Genomic DNA, 19204 nt, shown 5'->3' with positions numbered 1-19204 from the left:
CTCATGCCTGCCGTGAAAGTGCTCTCATACTGAGCCACACCTCCAGCCCAATTCTAGATGTTTATAAGACCTCTCCTGATTTTTGACAGTTGGCAACTGATTAAACGTTAAAGTGACAACAGCGTTTGATAGAATAAACTTCTTCTTTTGGTTCTAATATTGAACTAATATGCTACTGCTGTAACAAAGTACTGAAGCTAGGTAATTTAGAAGAAAAGGTTCCCCACCACACACACAATTTTGGGGGATGAAAAGCTGCATGGCCCCTATCAGTGTGGCCTCTGGTGAGAACCACCTTGGCTGAGTCCCATCATGGGGAAGAAACAGAAAAGGAAGTAGATGTGTGTAGAAGGGGTTCAGCACATAGTGGCTTTGCTTCCTAAAGACTTTAGAGAGAAATAACCAATGAAAGGAGCATCATTTCTTCCCAAGGGCGGCATCCTAGTCACCCACTCACTTTCCACAAGGTCGTATTGTGTCATACTGGGGAACAAGCTCCAGCATGGGAATCGTATCTAAACACAGTTCACAAACACTGGCCCCTAAGGACTTTTTTTAAATTAGTTATTTTGGGGGCTGGAGAGATGACTCAGTGGTTAAGAGCCCTGACTGCTCTTCCAGAGGACAGGGTTCAAATTCTAGCACCCACATGTGGCTCACAACTGCCTGTACCGCCTGTTCCAGGGGATCTGATGCCCTCTTCTGGCCTCCACAGGCACCGCATGCACACAGTGCCCAGACACACCTGTAGACAAAATACCTATGCGTGTAAACTAAAAGTAAAATGGAAAAAAAAAAAGCTTAATTCCAGTCCACTGAAACAAATCCAAGTGAAGAAACTGAAAGGCACGAGCCCTCCCATTTCCTTTAAGAGGAAACTGTGCTCTATACTTCCATGTGGATGGACACGCACACCCAGTGGCTGGGGTGGGAGTGAGATAAGAAACAAGCGTGGGAGTCCAGTGCATCTCATGTCAGCTACAGAGGAAACAGGAGACCCAGTGAGGAAGCAATGAGATGGAGGGGGGCAGGGGAGATTGGATCAATCAGGAAAAAAAACAGGAGACTAGAGGGAGGATTCAGGTTGGCATGAGGATATGATCCAAGAAAGATAGGCAACCATTGTCTGGGGCACCTCTCTTACGTGACGTCTCCACCCCAGTGACATGGTCTCATGCTTCGAATCACCTCCGCCTCCCTGGGACTCCATGCCTCTGTCACTCAAATGTCTCTCCCTTGCCCTTAGCCCATAGGAGCTGCTTGTTGGGTGTTTTGGGCTTAAACGTCAACATGTCTTACTAAAAAACTAGTTTGAGTACTGGGACAACTGTTTGGTTAGTAGCCTCAAACACCACCAACACCCATCAACAGAAGAATGATTACTACCAGCAATGAGTTCTCGGCAACTCATTCATGCAACTGAGTGAAAAGGGATTCCAGAATGTTCTGATGAGAGGAGGAAAGAAGGCATGAAAGGGTCTTTGTGCTTTGATTTTATTTGGATGAAATTCAAGAATAGATGAAGCTGACCTATGAGCAGAGTTTGTCTTCGCTGTTTGTAAGGGAAGATCAGCTGCAAACCTCCCTGAGTAGTTGGTCTTGTTCTGTATATTGTTTGGGGTATGGCTATGCATATAATTGTCAAAATCCATAGAATTATGTACTTAAGATCTGTTTGCATCTCAATTATTTACATATTTTATTTATTTGTGTAGGCATGATCACTTGTGTGCAGATACATATGTGTTGATGTGCACATGGCAGCCAGCAGACAACCATGGGTGTCCTTCCTCAAACACCATCCACCTTTATTTTGAGACAAGGTCTCTCACTGGCCTGGAGCTCACTGAGCAGGCTAAGTTACTGGACAGTGAGCCCCAGGGCCCCATCCTCTTGCTTCCACCTCTCCAGCCTTGGGATTACCAGCATATACCACCATGCCCTTTGAAATGTGGATTCTGAGGCAGCAACTCGGCTCTGTGTGTTTACAAGGCACACACTTGCCCAACAGAAGTATCTCCCTTGGTCCCAACTTCAATTTTTTTACAGCACTAACTAAGAAGATGAAAAGCGATCGGAGCCGAGCAGTCTCGCTCACTGAATGTCGGCCTAGGCTACAGCTGACATCATTCTTGAAAGTCAGCATGGAGGACATTGTCCCTGCATGATGCGCATCATCAGTGTCTCTTCTGCTCCCTGATCTACCCTGGGCACCTCCAGCAGAGCCCAGTGTGTAGCAGACACTCAGTGGGAGTCCCTTGATTAGATGAGTCATGTTCATTGGCATTCAAAACCCCAGGAAGGGGCTGGGGAGATGGCTCGGTTAGTAAAGTGTTTGTGCAATGGGAAGGACCTGAGCTTGACTCTCCACCAACTCATGTAAAACCAGGCACGTGGTTATGACAGGCGTTTGTAATCCCAGTGCTCCTGTGGAGAGAGGGGAGGCAGAGATGGGCGAATCCCTGGAAATTAACTTGAGGGCAGGCCAGCCTAGCCTGGTGCACACAGTGGCGAATGCTAAGACAGACCCTGCCTCCAACAAAGCAGAAGGTGAAGGCTGACACCTGAGGGCGTCCTCTGACCTCCACTTGTGTATTGTGACATTCACACACTCACATCCCCACTTACATTTACAAAAATTTACTCTCTCTCTCTCTCTCTCTCTCTCTCTCTCTCTCTCTCGCTCGCTCCCGATCATCTGTCGTCTGTCTATCTATCCTCTATCTGTTTCTCTCGTCACACACACACACACACACACACACGAGAGAGAGAGAGAGAGAGAGAGAGAGAGAGAGAGAGAGAGAGAGAGAGAAACAAAACTTCAGGAAGCATTTTATTGCCTAATTGTCATCAAAAGCCATGAAATAAGGAAAAAATAATAATGTAGCCGTTCACAGGGTCTGCTGTGTACCGGGGCTCATGCTTGGAACTGGTCAGCGTTCATGGGGACTGAGGTATAGAACGTTCCTTTACCAGGTGCACTCTGTTGCCTGTTCAGCTCCACATACTCATCCAGATACCCGAGAATCAGTGAAAACCAAACTGGCAAAGCCCGTGTCCTCCAGGAGCTTACACTCTGGTGCAAAGGGAAACAGAAGTCACAAAACAAGCGTGTGTGAAGAAAGTCAAGCCAACGAGGACAGAAATTACCAACAGCTGTGTCTGGACGGCAGCTGGGAAGGGCTGGCTCTCTTACACAGGCTCAGCGGCTTTGGGGAAGGAGCGCTTACTCTCTCAACAAATGCAAGCTGAAGCATTTTGGCTAGTGGCTGACTCGCTTGTGTGAGAAGCTTCATGTTGGTTACTGTGAAACGTGATAGGGAGGGAACCAACGTGGGTCCTCTGGGTGACAGATAGATGCTAATAGGCGGTGCTGATAGACAGGGAAAGAAGTCGATGAATTCCAGGGTCGCCAAGGAAACATGCACCTCCCAGGGAAGGACGTGATTGGAGGGATAATGAGAGGGGACCAGGATGACCTCAAGGCGGTACATTTGCAGAGCAATGCAGTTATGTGTTGCAGAGCTTAGATTTCTGACTGTAGGAACCACAGCATCTGCTGAGCCCGTGTATCTTCCTACAGCATGTTCCCAGCCCTCATCCTGTATTCTGTTTATTTCTTCCTCCAGAGAGCCAAGATCAACCAGGGTACCAAAGCTCCAGAAGAAAAGACAGCCAACACCATCTCCAAATTTGACAACAATGGCAACAGGGACCGGATGAAACTGACCGATTTTAACTTCCTGATGGTGCTGGGGAAAGGCAGCTTTGGCAAGGTACAGAGTGACTTGGTTGCATCCACTTTGGATGGAACGGATGTCTCTATGGTGGGAAAAGAGGTGAACATAGATAAACCCAGATTGCAGCCTGTACTGAACATTGTGAAGAAGGTGAATAGGGGCTTATCTCACCTACAAATCAAGAGGGGACCCACTCACATGATCTGGAGAGGAGAAATGAGCCAAGAATGGCAATGAGCCAGCCATGCATTCAGAACAAGGAAGGAGGAGCTGAGAACGTAGCTCAGTTATCAGGGTGGCTTGCCTAGCAGGCATGATGCCCTGATTTGGTCCCTAGCGTTGCATAATCCAGACATAGAGGCAAGTACCCATCGCCATCACTTCAAAATTTAGGCATCAGGAGGTAGAGATACAGGGATCCTCCTCAGCTGCATCGTGAGTTCAAGGCCAGCCTGGAATACATAAGACCCAGTCTCTTGAGGTAAGCCAGAGCAAGGAAAGACTGTTCCAGCAGAGGGAAGAGCAGTGCCCGCATCCTGAGGTGGGACGGGCTTGGCGCATTCTAGGTGTCACCAGGAGGCACCGGGTTCACAGTGACGCAGGCAGGAGGATATTCTAGGTGCCATCAGGAGGCACTGGGGCCACGGTGACGTGAGCAGAGGACAGGAGGTAGTGAAGGGAAGCAGTGGCCTGAACACGCCGAGGGCGATGAGCTAGGAAGGTACGCCTGGATTTTATCCTCAGTGCAGTGGGGAGCCATTGGAAGTTTTTAAGCAGAGAAGTGACACGATCAGGTTTGCTTTTGGAAAAGATCACGGTGGCCGTCGAGACTGGGAACAGTTCCTCTTGAGCAACAGCACAGTGAAGGATGACCCTGGGACTCGTAGAGCAATTCTGGATGCTTTTATAGACACCGCGAGACGCTGTTTCACCAGAGTTGAGATTGTGTTATAAGTATTCCTGACTTGTTTAGTGTTGTTTGGAGTCTTTGAATCCCTGAGTGTGCCACAAAGATGTCTGCTATAAATCTCATCACGTGAACTCAGGTGTGCAAAAAATATAAATTTCTTTTTCGTCTCTGAAACTTAAGCCAGAAACCTGAGTTATCCTTGAGTCCCCCTACGTTCTCCATCTTTGTCCTTCTACCACCGGTACCCTTCCATGCTCCGTACAGTTCACTGGCCAATCCTGTTGGGTCAGTCAAAGCCTACTCAGCACCTGCTACCTCTACTCCATCTTCCACAGCATGGCCCTCAGCCAAACCACTGCAAAAGCTCCTAACTGGTGTCCCTCGCCACCTCAGCACCCATAATCAGTACGCCCCTCGCTTAGCAGCTGCAGTGGTTTGTTTACTAGCTTACTGTAAGTTAGTCTTCTCTCCTGCCACAGCTCAGATGCATTGTCTGTTCCGTTCCCATTTGTGGCTTACGCTACCCTTATGATCTCATCCTTCTTTGCTCCTTCACATCTTTACTGTTTCTTCTCCTGTTGCCCAGCACGTTCTAGATTTAATGGTGGCTGCTGGGTGCCTAATCAAGCCAATTTTCTTCTTCTTTTGGAGCTTTGTTGACACAAGACCCTCAGGTCTTTGCATGGCTGGCTCTTCTAATTCCCATCTCTACTGGGATACCACTTCTGTGAGGTCTTCCCTGACCACCAACTTAAAGCAGTTATCCATTAATTCTCTTGTTTGATGTAGGGTTTTGCTACATAGCCCAGGTTGGGCTCCAACCCATAGTCTCGCTGCGTCAGTTTTTCCTCGTAGTGCTGGGATTTTAAGCATGTGCTCCCTTGCCCAGCCATTCTCCATTCTATATTCTCCTCTCATGGAAACTATTAGTGGATGATACTCCTATTTACATACTGGTCTGTTGCTCTTTCTGCTAAAGTGACCCAAGAGCAAGACTCTTCCCTGTTATAGCCAACACTGAATTTCAGAATTATGGATGCGATTAATTTAACATCTAGGTTTAGTGCTCATGTTTTCTATTGCCTATGACCAGGTTTTCTGTTGAGGTCCATTCAAGAGTCTGAAATGCTGTCTTAGAGTTTGAAGAGCCTCAGGATGGCGTGAGAATGGAAAGAAAGGACAGACATCCAAGGGGATGGCCAAGAAGCGCTGAGCTCCATCAGGTTGCACAGTAGGCAGCAGATTGTGGTCCACACCCCTTGGGTGAGTTTTCCAAGCAGTGATGAGCAGTTTGGGTGTAGGGTGGAGAAGCATATTGAGACTAAGACTTGGGCTGGTTTAGGAGAAGCAGTGAACTAGATTATGGTAACACAGCCTGCTGCAATGCACAGAGGATAGCATGTAGAAAGCAGGTGGCCAGGAAAAATGTAGTAACTGAGTGAGTGAACACGGTGCCTAGACAGGGTCAGAAAGGAAAGTAAACAGGAAGAGGGGAGCCACTTGGTGGGAGTGAAGGGCTCTATGGAAGGCTAGAGATGAAATATTAAGGGGAGAGTCAGGGTGTTTAAAATGTTAGGAAGAATGGATTTCAAAGTAAAGCAGTTTCCCCAAGGATGAAGGAGAAAGTGACCTAAAGGAAGAGGGAATTCTGATAGGCTGAGTCCAGTAGGGAGTCTTGTGTTATGTCATTTCTGAGGTTTGACCTATGTCGCATGGGTGGGCCTTGAACCTTCCTATTGTCCTTCTGCCTCATCCACTCAGGTGCAGAGATCACAAAGGGGCAACACCTCACCCAGTCTTATGTAGGAACTTCAAAAATTAAGTTTTGAGTTGGATGCAGTGATACACATATATAACTACACAAGAAACTGAGCAAAAGGAGTCAAGGCTGGGTGGGCAGCATAGTCAGACCTCCAACTCATAGAAGATAAAATTGAATCGTACACAACGCATATGTGAGCACACACACATGCGTGCGCACACACACACACACACACATGCAGAGTTTTTTGCGGATGTAATTTTCATACCATTATGCTCTCCCCACATAACCAATACAATCCTCCAGTGGTTTCTAATTTGTCACAACAATCAGCACAGTCTCAAGATTGTCACCACCCAAGAAACTTCATAATTACACACAGTCCTTCCTCATTTCTTTCTTCTCCAATTATATTTCAAGCCAGCCTTGTATTTACATGGCTTACAATTAAAATTATATTAGGAGTATAAACATTGGGGAATCTTGCTTCCACTCAAGTTTGCCCACTCCTGTGGCCCCTCGCTGACTCGGTCTCCACATGTGAACTCTTCTTAATTGAATTTGCTTCATTCTAGTCTCCCCGGGCTCATTTACCATTCTTATTTTTGTCCTTGTTAACTCAAAAGTCAGTGTACCGTGCACATGCTTTTGATAACTTAACAGTATAGGCAGGAGAATTGCTGATGGAAAATGGAAATTCCATGGGGGCTTCTGGAAAGAACTGAGGCTGAGGTGGTGCTTAGGGGGGTAGTGGGAGAATGGATCGTTAGGGAACAGTGAGCAAATAAGAGAGAATAGATCATATGTTTCCATGGAAACTGTTACAATAATTGAGAGTTCTCTTGCAGGCTGGAGATGTAGCATTAAATAAATCACAGACAGAATAACAGTCTATCATGAAAGCAAAACAGAATCACAAACACCTCTGTGATCACTTAAAGCAGAGCGATCCTTTGCTACTCTACGATGCCAACTCTGGTTTGGAATTAATGCACTTTTGTATTCGAATGCCGACTTTGAACATCTTGCACGCTCTGGCTAGGTACATAGATCAGTCCCCTTAAAGAGAAGAACACGGCCACGAGTCTGCTCTCTCCCTTTGGATGAAAAGAACCAGCCTTGGGCTTTGCACCTCCCTCCCCCAGGTCCACAGTATCAGATCTGGCCCAGAAAAACAGACTCTCAACAAGCACTGCGATCATTTGCAGAGCCACCGACGGTGACACAAGCATTTTGCTGAGAGCTGTGAAAATGTCACAAGGGCGAAAGCAAGTGTGAGGCCACCGCGTTCCAAATGTGTGGCCCGGTCCTGGAAACCTGCGAGAGAAGCGTCATCTCGAGAGTTAACTCATGGTTCTCGGGAAGGTTGTCTTAGTTGAGCAGTGCTGGTTGGTACGTTTGATTTTCTTAGAGATAGAGGTATCTGGAAGTTCCATATATGTGCATATATAAAGAGGGAAAAAATGGACAGGTGACTGATTATCGTCTTTGCATGGCAAGCACCTCTTACAATACCTGCACGGCATAGACACAAGTCTTTTTTAAAAATAATGGTATTTTCTATTTGGTCTTAGAAAGTTCCGTACATTTATGTTTCTATTTCATGCAGTACATGTTGATCGCATTCGTCAATTTCCCCCTCCCTTCCTCCAATACTTCTAGTGCCCCCACCAAACCCCACCTCTTTCTCAACGTCATATCCTTTAATTGTTATTAATAACCTCCTGCGTCTATTTAATGTTGCCCACGTGTGTGGAGGAACATCCACAGGGGCAGGGGAAACCTACCAGATCACATCTCCAAAAAAGAGTGAATCTCCCTCCCTCAGCAGCTCTAGAGATGAGGCTTTGGCCCCTTCCCCCATCCTTGCGGTATTGTGACTACCTTGATCTTGCACAGGTGACCACAGCTGCTGGGAGTTGATGTGAACAACAGCCATGCCATGTCTGCAAGTGAGCATTTCATAGTTCTCTCCCATACTGACCGACCTTACATTCTTTCGGCTCCCTTCTCTGCAGTGCTCCCCGAGCCTTGGATGAGGAGGTTGATGTAAACGACCCGTGTGTACCTGAGAACTCATTTATACTCAGCACGTAGAGCAGTTATAAGTCTTTGCATTAACCAGTGCCTACAGCAAAAAGAAGCTTCTCTGACAAAATCTAAGTGTATGTCTATGGGTATAAATATAAATATTTAGGAGGCAGTTAGACAGGGTGAGCATTTAGCAAAGCAACAGCAATATATTCCCCCATGTGGGCCTCTGATCTTCCCAGTCATGGGCTTTTGATTGGGTGGAACTAGCTCAAATCCAACCCGAAAGCAGTTGGTTACTTCCGTAGTTGTCATACCACGCTTGCACTAAGGGGTACCCCTCTCCAGGAAGGCTGGTTTTGTAGCATGTCAGGTCTAGTGCTGGGTAGGATCTGTACAACACCTTCTGGCACTGTACAAGTTAGACAGCAGGGAGGGGTAAATGTCCTGGTCAGTGTGAACCAGATATAACTCTACACCGCAGACTTGATGTCTCTCATCCAAAAGTGCCATGTTACCGACATCTGTTAAGTGATGAGGGCTAATATTGCTGTCTTCTGCAACTCATGCACTTATGGTAATGTTACATATTGTTCAGATCTTTTTTAAAAGTTACACAGGAGCTGGGACAATAGGTCAGTTGATGGTATTTGGGATACAAGCATGTGGACCTGAGTTCATACTGGTGGCAGGAACCTATATAATCCTAGCACTGGGGGAGGCAGGGACAGAAGGATCCCTGGGGATTGTTGGCCAGCTAGTTCCAGATTCAGGGCTTAAAAAAAATAAGGCGAGGAGCAATAGAGGAAGACATCTAGCATCAATCTTTGGCCTATGCTTGCATGTACATGAATACACACACACACACACACACACACACACAGAGAGAGAGGGAGAGGGAGAGGGAGAGAGAGAGGGAGAGAGAGAGAGAGAGAGAGAGAGAGAGAGAGAGAGAGAGAGAGAGAGAGAGAGAGAGAGAGAGAGAGAGAGATGCATGCAGAAAAGTGAAGCCAAAAAGTTAGATGGGGAGGTTTTCCTCGTTCTCTTATATGTCTGACTCTTGGTTGTAGCAGGTTGTGTGTGTGTGTGTGTGTGTGTGTGTGTGTGTGTGTTGCAAGGTAGAAGAGAACTGTATCATAGGCGTAGATTCACAAATATAAAGAAGTTGAAACCCAGGCTGGGGAAGCAGCTCGGCGGCTAAAGGCTTGCTGTGTAAACACGAGCCTGAGTGCAGAACCTCGTAAGGTCGGCGCAGCCGTGTGCATCTGTAATCCCAGATTCCTGTGCTGAGCAGAGAGGTGCCAGCAGCAGACTCTTGAAGCCACTGAGCCAGCTAGCTGTGACAAACAGCAAAGAGACCCTGACTGACAGTAGAAGGAGGTGGCTGGGGTTGCTCTTGGTCTCCACATGTGTACCCTCACGTGTGCATACCCTCACTCACACATAAAAATGCACACATACACACACACACACACCACACACAAACCTTTAAAAAGAAGCTCAAACATAATACAAAGATCCCTGTAAAATAAAATAATATTTATTGCAACTTGATTGTTACTAGAAAAAAAAATGAAAATAGCTTAAAGAATCATTCATTTAAATGAAGTTTAAATAATAGTGGTTTATCCAAGATACATTTAAACGAAGTGTCTTTCTCTGATTCACTTCCTTTCACATTTATCCATTTTTAAACAGAAAAATGGGAACTGTGTAAGGACCATCCACAATACCTACCACCTAGATTCTGCAATTACCAATTGACTTTCTTTGCTTTATCACATCTCTGTGTGTCCATCTGGACACCCTTCCACACCCTCCCAGGGCATTTCAGAGCCAGCGATGGACCTCAGTTCATGTTAATCTAAACTCTGTAGCATGCCGTCCGTTTAACCAGGGCACAGTCATCTAAGCTCATATTTACAGTTAACAAAATGCACATTTCTTACGTGCATGGTTCTGTGCATTTTGAAATAATGTTCACATTAAAGCCAAACTGGAGGAACAGGCTGAGCGCGGCTGTGGCGTGCTGAGGGAGCCTACAAGAGAGTGGCTCTAGACTAAATCACCGAAGGCCTTCCTGAGATAGCTCATGAGGATGAGTTAACCAAGCACAGGAGGTAAGAAATGCATGAGAACCTTGGTGCCTCCGCTCTGAGTTAGGCTTGTTTGTGTAGCAGGCAGGACATGAACTCAACCACTGGAACAAACAGACTCCCAGAGGTATACTAGCCCAGATACAATAGAGGTATAATTTAAGTCATAAATAGTCCAAGATGGGTGTCCCTGGCCCCTCCCACTCTCTCCATATGACAATTAAGGGACAGAATTCTTTCTGCCATACATGGGTCACATTAGTCTCACTAGCCTGTTCTCTACATTCAGAGGGTGGAGGGGGAGGACCGGGAGGAGGAGGTTCAAGCTGCTTCTTAACGGGCTTTGTTCTGGAAGTGACACAGATCACTTCTGCCCACATCCTATCCGAGAGATTTCATTCCGTGGCCACGCCTCATGCAAGGGAATCTGGGAGAATAATTTTGGTGGCTGGCAAGAGGTTTTACCGATCTTGCCTGCTTGTCAGCTTTGGATGGGAGTCTCAGTGTCCCCAAAGACCTTCTGACCTTTTCCTTTGGAACACCCGGTTTCCCACATCCCATAAACAAAAAAAAAAAATCTTGAAGCGCCTCTTCCTGGTGACATTTCCTTGTGTTCAAATCATGGGACATGCCAGGTGCTGGAGCTGCCTTTCCTGAGCCCAGCAGAAGCCAGGAATAAATCAAGTAGGAAGAAGTCAGCAGCTTATGAAATTGAAAGGATAAATGGGTGAGTACTTAGACACTGGGCACCCAGGTACCGCATCCATGGGCGCTAAAAACAGCCCCGTCTTGTTCTGTAGCTGAGTGTTCATCTAAGCAGAAAACACAAACCTCTTCTACGGCTTCATCTTCCTGGAACAGTAGCCAGGAGATCCAGTGCCTGGATGATCCCAGAAGTCTAAGAAGTAGACCCAAAGTGCCTAAAACCCCTCCAGAGTCCAGGAAGATGCCCTTCCGTCCTCAGAATTTAGCTGCTGTTCTCCAAGGTGCTGGCATGGACTTCACCAGCTCAACATTCACACCACAGAGGCACACACGGAGGTGCAATCACAGATCTGATACGACAGTCGTATATTTATGTGTTCTAGGAGAGGCTATTAGTGAACGGTGATTTTGCTCTTGTACTGCAGCTAGTGTGAGAGTTAAAGTTATGTTTTAAGTTTTAATTGCTGTGCCTAAGATCCGTAAAACAAAAATGCCTCTACTCTGTAGTCCCTTGCCCAAGGACAGATACTTCCTGAGATGCTGGGGGCTATTGTTTATGTAAGATAACAAGCCTTGCATTTTCACTCCCCTAGATAAGTTTGACCCTAGTGCATCGGACGAGCTCGATCACGTGTAGGTAGGAGGTACACAGGCAAGAAATATGTCGGGATATATGTTTGCCCCTAATTGGACCTGGTGAGAAATATGTAGCCTTGTGGGTTTGCCTTTGTAAGCCCGGACAAAATGTAACTTGTTGCCATTTTCCGGGAACCGTGAATGGACCTGGCCAGGATCCATCATCCTCACCAGTGTGCAATTAAATCTTGCTTCAAATTTGGCTCAAAAATTGTGGTAATGGTTTTATACTCACAGGGTGGGCTTGACACTAATACCAGTGGCACAGCTGAGGAAAACAGTCTTCACATCCTATACTCACATGGAGTTTGCACCTCCGTGGCCGCTCTGTTTCAAACAATGTGGAGTCTTCTCTGAGAGTCTGATGTGGAACATCTCAGTCTCCCCTCCACTTCGGATCCTGTCCCTTGGAGGAGGCTCATGCATCAGGATCCCTCTGTTCTTTCAGCATCCTTCCTAGGATCTGCATCCTCCTTCCTTGTCTTTTGCATGGAGTGGATATAGAGAGTCAAGCTGCTCCTTTGAGATTTGCTGCTTCACCAACTACCCCATCTTCATCCTTTACAAAGTGACGCCTCTGATTACCAGCCTTTGGCAGCACCTGTCTCAGGTGTACCTCACTCGGAAGATCTACCACCTAGGTTATGCTTTTTGTTTGCTTGAGAAAGGGTCTATCCACATAGCCCTAGCAGTCCTGGAACTCATTATGTAAGCTAGCTGGTCTTGAACGCACAGAGATCTGTCTGCTTCTGCTTCCCTAGTGCTGGGATTAAAGGTGTGTGCCACCACGCCCAGCCCAGAGGTCAGGCTTTTGAGAGCAGAGGGAGATAATTCTTCATTTTTAGAAGTGCCCACTGACATCCATAATTAATGATTCGGTTGCTCAGAGGTGCTTATTGAGTATTTACTGTGTACCAGACTCCTTTTCAGTACAGCAGCAACGCCTGCGAACAAGACAGACAGAAGCATCAGCCCTTACAGACTTATACTCTACTGGTGGTGACGGTAATGGTGACAATGGTGGTGCCATCACTTTGAGGTCATTTATGTGTGTCAGGGCCTCACAAACGTTCTGTGTGGATTAGCTACCAGTTTTTCTATGACGTAGCTATGATCATTCTCCATTTTAAAGGCGACAAGACCAAGATAACAGAAGACTGGAGGAATTGGTGAAGTCACGCGTTTGTAAATGCCATTTAGTGGGTCAAGTTTGATTCGGAAACGCATAATTTGTGACTTTTGTGGTGTTTAGGATGTGTGGTGGTTTGAGTAAAAATGGCCCCATAGGCTCATAGGGAGTGTCGCTACTGGGTGGTGTGGCCTTGTTGGAGTAGGTGTGGCCTTGTTGGAGTAGGAAGTGTGTCACTGGAGAGTGCGTTTGGGGGTGTCAGAAGCCCAAGCTAGGCCCAGTGTCACCCATTTATCCTGCTGTCTGTGGATTCAGATGTAGAACTCTCGGCTACTTCTCCAGCACCGTTTCTGCCTGTGTACCACCTTGCTTCCTGCCAGGATGATAAAGAATAAATCCTCCAAATCGTAGCCAGCCCCAGTTAAACGCTTTCCATTCTAAGAGTTGCCATACCATGGCATCTCTTCACAGCAATGGAACACTGACTAACACAGGATGGAAACCCGGGCCGTGAGCATGTCAGGCAAGTATCCCACTATTGTGCTATACCTCCAGCCTTGGTTTGGGGCTCATCATGGCTTGACACTGAATCCGCACATCCCAGCTTATCTCCGTGTCTACAGTGTCCATCTATTTGAATAGGATAACAATTTCCCCACATTTTCTCACGTTCGCCCTAAGCGCCATTTCTTCAAGCTGCTGAAGTACCGAGAAGCTCCCTCTCACCCACCTGTCCGTGGACCAGTGTGTGTCAGTGGGATTCCTGAGAGTGTTCCACGAGTACACCTTCCCTCCCACACCCTCTGCCCTCCTGCACAGGCTTCCGCATCGTGAGATCCTCCGGCTCTCAGAGCAACTCTAGCAGGAGCAGCTGCGCGCAGTCGTTTCCTTTGCAGTCTTGACCCCCGTTTGCTCAGTTCTCACTAGCCGTACTACCCTGCCCCACCACCCCCATTCCCGTCATACTCCCTTGTCGCCTCTCACATTCACTGGACACAGACTGTCAGGGAGGTATGTGCCATGGGCTTCCATGCATCATGTGGTGTTAATTGGCAACTATCTATTCTGCTAGATAGTCACGGATAACAACTCTGCCCTATCTATGTAGAAATTTAAGTGAAAAAGGCTTGGTGACTCCTCCAAGATGTGATCTTGGAGAGTTGTTTGTGGCTCGGAGGAGGCTGATCAGAACTTGCGATCTGGTTTTATGATTCCAGTTGCTTCTTACCATCTTGTAATAATTCTCTTCTCCACTTTGGGGTCCACACGTCTTCCCAATTCCCCCCCCCCTTTCTTCTCCTTCCCTTCTCTCCCTTCCTCTTTCCTTCTTCTCCTCTCCCTCCTCCTCATTCCCCTTTTCAGGACAGGCTTCTCCATGTAGTCCAGGCTACCCCAGAACTCACTGTATACTCCAGGTTACCTCCAGATGTAGAATCCTCCTGTCTCAGCCTCCTGGGCTGAGCTGCAGCACTCCTTATTCTGAAATAGTATTTCCAAAATGGCTACCAGAGCTACACAGTGACGTAAGTGTATTATTCCTCCTTCCGGGGAAAAGAGTTAAAAATTCTGTCTTGTGATCGCACTAATGTAGACTAATACCTTAACATCGCATATTAAAATATTTGGCCCAATCCCACACACCAGAGTTTCTCCCCTTGCGGTTTCATGAGCCCCCAAGATGGGGGCCTTCAGTACTGTGCCAGGCATGACCGAGGGAGAAGGCAGTGCCAGTTTCTACAGTAGCACCCCAACAGCCAGGTGTTCCACCAGAGTACTCTGTGGACACAGGAGAATAGTCCAGATGCAGCATCTTGTAGCAGGTGCAGCGCTGAATTCTGACAGGAGGAACTATCCTGAGGAGATTAAAGGGGCGTTAGTTCCTAGCAACAATGGAGACCTTCTCTTCTAAAGTCTTTGAGTCCCAGCTGTGGGCGTCCATCCTCATTTTAATCTCATTAGTGGCATGCATCCACGCACACACACATGCGTACATACATTAGACGTGGTTATATAACCTTGCAGACAAAAGCGCTCCTCTTTCTTCACCCTCTTTACTATCTTCCTGTACCATATGTTAAATTGCTTTATCATATGGCTCACAGGAGCTGAGAGGCTTTGCTACCTGTCCCCTTAATCCTCTTCCGGGGAACCTCTCGACATTTGCTGTCTGATCTTGGCTTCCTGCCGTCTCTGTAGTTCTGTCCCAATTACGGTGCCTCTCCCCTCGGCCCCCAAGCTTCCATATGCAATTCTGATTGCACTACGATTTTGCAGGCTCATCTTCCTAAATCACTTTTCCCGATTTCCCAGGTCCCTGCTCAACAAAGTGACTTGCCGCTTTGGTCCTCGGAAGATAGTGAATTGAAAAGCAAGATAAAGTTCTTTTCTTTCTCTCGACAAAATTAATTACATTGAGGAAAATTAAATATCAAGAATTTCAGCTTTGTAATGTTTTACCTGCTGCAAATAGATGGTCAGGGGAGCAAAGGGAGTTCAGGACCGGAAAGATGTGGACACAGGGCGCTCACCCACCACCCTCCTTCCCACCATTGACCCTCTCTCTGGCCACGCACCGCCTCTTTCAGCACTTTCAGTGTTGAAACCCCAAATCTCATCTATTCTAGAAGTCTAAAATACCAGAAAGGAGAATCTAATGGCCTCAGGCAGCTCAGTGATTCTTATCATCCAATTAGCCGTGCCCGAGAAAGAGGGGACAGCCACACCTGCAGAAGAATGGCGGGGACACGCTTTCTGAAAGTGTATTTGGTATGGGCAAGGTCTCTAAGAGGAGAACCGAAATGACTGACCTCTCTGGTCAACAAGGCAAAGGGAGAATTTCCTTTAGGTGTCTATGTTCTTTTAAACGTTGCCTGATTCTCTGAGGGAAAACGCCACCATATTAAATCAAGTCATCTCACTGAGGGGCCATAGAGCCCATGAACACGGAAACTGCACAAGGTTTAATTTTCCAGGCATGGTGATTCACACTGCAAACCCAGATCTCAAGGGATCACAAGTTCAAGGCCAACTTGAACTACATAGTGGGATTCTGTCTCACGAAAACGAAGGGCTAGGTATGAAGCTCACTGAGCCATCAAATAGCATGCCCAAGGCGATGGGTTTGATTCTTAACACCACAAAGCCATGGTGAGTGAGGTCCAGGGAGAGAAGTAAGAAAATTGGACTCTGCCGGGCGGTGGTGGCGCACGCATTTAATCCCAGCACTAGGGAGGCAGAGGCAGGCGGATCTCTGTGAGTTCGAGGCCAGCCTGGTCTACAAGAGCTAGTTTCAGGACAGGAACCAAAAGCTACAGAGAAACCCTGTCTCGAAAATCCAAAAGAAAAAAGAAAAAAAAAAAAGAAAATTGGACTCTGGTCCAACTTTGGAGCTTCCACAGTTCCTGTCTCCCTGCATCTCGCGTGCATCTCTTTGTACCACAGCAGAGATCCACAGCGTGTTCTAATAGAGCATCTATTTTCTTTTCTACCACAAGCAGGATAGCAGAAACCAGGGGACTAGTCATCTAATACAGAACAGCTATTTAGGATATGCAAATGAGGATGATCCTTAGGGTGGCATGGCTTGTTTCACCCCATCCTCCTCCCCAAGTGTATTGTGCATTGTGTACTGACCACATGAAACACTGCTATAGAAATCTACCCTCTACCCCTGGCCACAGGGAGCTCATCTAAGTATTTCTGGTTTTTGTCGATTTAATTTGTGGTGTGGTCTAACGAGGTAGGGCTAGCATCATCTCCATTTTCGGGATGGAGAAATAGAGACTCAGGCAGCAGAGGAAGTGGAGTCGAATCCAGTGAGCTCTCATAACATCCACTGTGCTCAGCGTGATCCACTTCTGCCTCAGAGAAGCTGCAGGCTCCAGCAGCAGTGGTCTGTCGTGTCAACAACAAAGCCAATCTTATGCCCGTAAGGCAGATCTTATTATAAAGAAACAGGCTTTCTTTGTGCCACCTAATTGTTTAAGTGAATGACAGACCCTTAAGGGTTTCGTTTCACTGTCTTTGGGTAGAAGGCATCAATTATCGGCTTGTTTTCCCAGGAACAATCTACGAAAACAGTCAAATTAAATCTGCTTTTATTTTAGCCCTTTAGCTTTGTCAAGCTTAACGTATAACTTGAAGAAATGACTAAGCCAGACATGTCACAGAGTTTATTTATTTATCAGGCAACTCTGTTCTCTCTCTCTCTCTTGCAAGAACATTTCCATAGCAAATTTCAAATATGCAGTTCAATACTTTGTATATGGCATGCATTAAATCTCTAGTACTTCCCTTAGAATCGAAGCTTTAAACATTTCCTCATTCCCACACTGCCCCACCCCAGTTCTTGCCAGGGACCATCTCTTAGGTGCTGTGAAGTCTGATGATTTTCAGGGGCTCTGGATGAGAGCCTACGTTATTCGTCCTTCTGTGTCTGGCTTGTCTCCCATACCGTAAGGTCTTCCAAGTTGACTAATGTTTATTTTTAACTCCAAAGAAACCTTCAATAACTATTAGTGATCCACGCATTTCTAATAATGCCAGTGATTAGAGGTGATGCAGGCTTGAGGGCGGAGATAACATTTCTTCATATTTCTTACTGAAACTCAGTTAAGCATTTGGTGTTAGACACAATCAAGCATCTTCATTAGGAGCACAGGCAACAGTCTCAGATTTAAGCCCCCTTGTTTCTTCTCCACCTCTTTCCTGCAGCTTGTGGGAGTCGTCTCTCCCATCCTTAGTGGCCTCTGTTTAAGGAGTTTGCAGGAGCCAGATATAACCAAGCAGCAAGGACCTCTATTCTAAACTTCCCTTCACACTTTCCCAGCTTTGTTTGTGCTAGAGGATAAAGCTTCAACTAAACTAAACCTAAAGCACGGCACCGCAGCTTCATTTGAAAAGCTAGAGGGTCTGAAGAGATGGGAGCTGTTCAAAGTGCATGCCACGTAAACACAAGCACGTGAGTTCCAGCCCCGGCGACCAAGCAAAATCCTGGGCATGGGGAAACACACTTGCAATCTAAGAGATGGAGGGTGGAGACAGATGGATCTCTGTGCTAGACTAGTAAGAGACCCTGTCTCAAAAATAAAAGGGGGCTAGTATATCACACGCCTTTAATCCCAGCACACAGGAGGTAGAGACAAGCAGATCTCTGTGATTTTAAGGCCAGGATGGTCTACACATTGAGTTTCAGGCCAGCTAGGCCTACATCATGAGAACTTGTCTGTTATTTCAGCATTCTGAAGGCTGAGGCATAAGAAGCACAAGTTTGAGACCAGCCAGGACCATAGAGAGAGACCCTGTATTAAAAGTAAAGTACAATAAAATAGAATAGCAAACTTGAAAAGCGAGATCCTCACAGAGAACACACGGCTGAAATTTCTACAGAGATGGCACGGTGGTGCCCTCCACAGTCAGCAAGTGTCCCCCAGATGAGCTCACACAACACAGCACAGCCCTTGCACACCACAGCCCTCACACTGCAGTCTACATACGCGGGCATGCCAAGTAAAAACTGCTTGTGTACTTTTAAAACAAACATACTAGCAAAAAAGGACAGTTCTTAAGAACTAACATCCAAGGTAGTTCTCTGACCTCCTCATACATGTTCATGTGTATCTACACATACACAAACATGCACACCTGATAAAAACAATAAAGAAATAAAAACTTTTAGTTCTGGGTACACCTGCCACCTTGGCTTCTGACATGGAAATCAGCTCACTTCTGTTACAGATTCAGACTGTACTAAAGAGACCTATTTATTTTCATTATAAAGAAATTTTGTTTCAAGACAGCATCTCACTTTTTTTTCTTTTTTCTTTTTTATTGAGAATAAGAAAAAAAATGTTTCCGCCTCCTCCCAGCCTCCCATTTCTGCCCCCCTCCCCCCACTCTTCTCCCCCTCCCCCCACTCCTCTCCCCCTCCCTCTCCAATCCAAAGAGCAGTCATGGTTCCCTGCCCTGTGGAAAGTCCAAGGTCCTCCCCGCTCCGTCCATGTCTAGGAAGGTGAACATCCAAACTGGCTAGGCTCCCACCAAGCCGGAACATGAAGTAGGATCAGAACCCCTTGCCATTGACCTTGGCTTCTCATCTGTCCTCATTGTTCGCCATGATCAGAGAGTCCGGTTTTATCCCATGCTTTTTCAGTCACAGTCCAGCTGGCCTTGGTGAGCTCCCAATAGATCAGCCCC

The 19204-nt window shown here is 46.6% G+C and overlaps 1 protein-coding gene across 2 annotated transcripts in view; it reads left to right on the top strand.

Annotated features, from left to right (window-relative positions):
* Prkcb (protein kinase C beta) overlaps positions 1–19204 on the top strand; it is a 347370-nt gene that overhangs the window by 254371 nt on the left and 73795 nt on the right. For both annotated transcript variants that reach the window (XM_050143274.1, XM_050143273.1), the window contains exon 9: positions 3630–3776. In XM_050143274.1, coding sequence (XP_049999231.1) covers positions 3630–3776 — 147 coding nt within the window. The remainder of the gene's footprint in view (positions 1–3629; positions 3777–19204) is intronic.

Source organism: Alexandromys fortis, unplaced genomic scaffold (genome assembly GCF_014885135.2).
Source record: "Alexandromys fortis isolate MF-2015 unplaced genomic scaffold, M_Fortis_MF-2015_v1.1 scaffold_45, whole genome shotgun sequence".
Classification (NCBI taxonomy): domain Eukaryota; kingdom Metazoa; phylum Chordata; class Mammalia; order Rodentia; family Cricetidae; genus Alexandromys; species Alexandromys fortis.
This window is presented reverse-complemented; position numbering and strand designations above follow the sequence as displayed.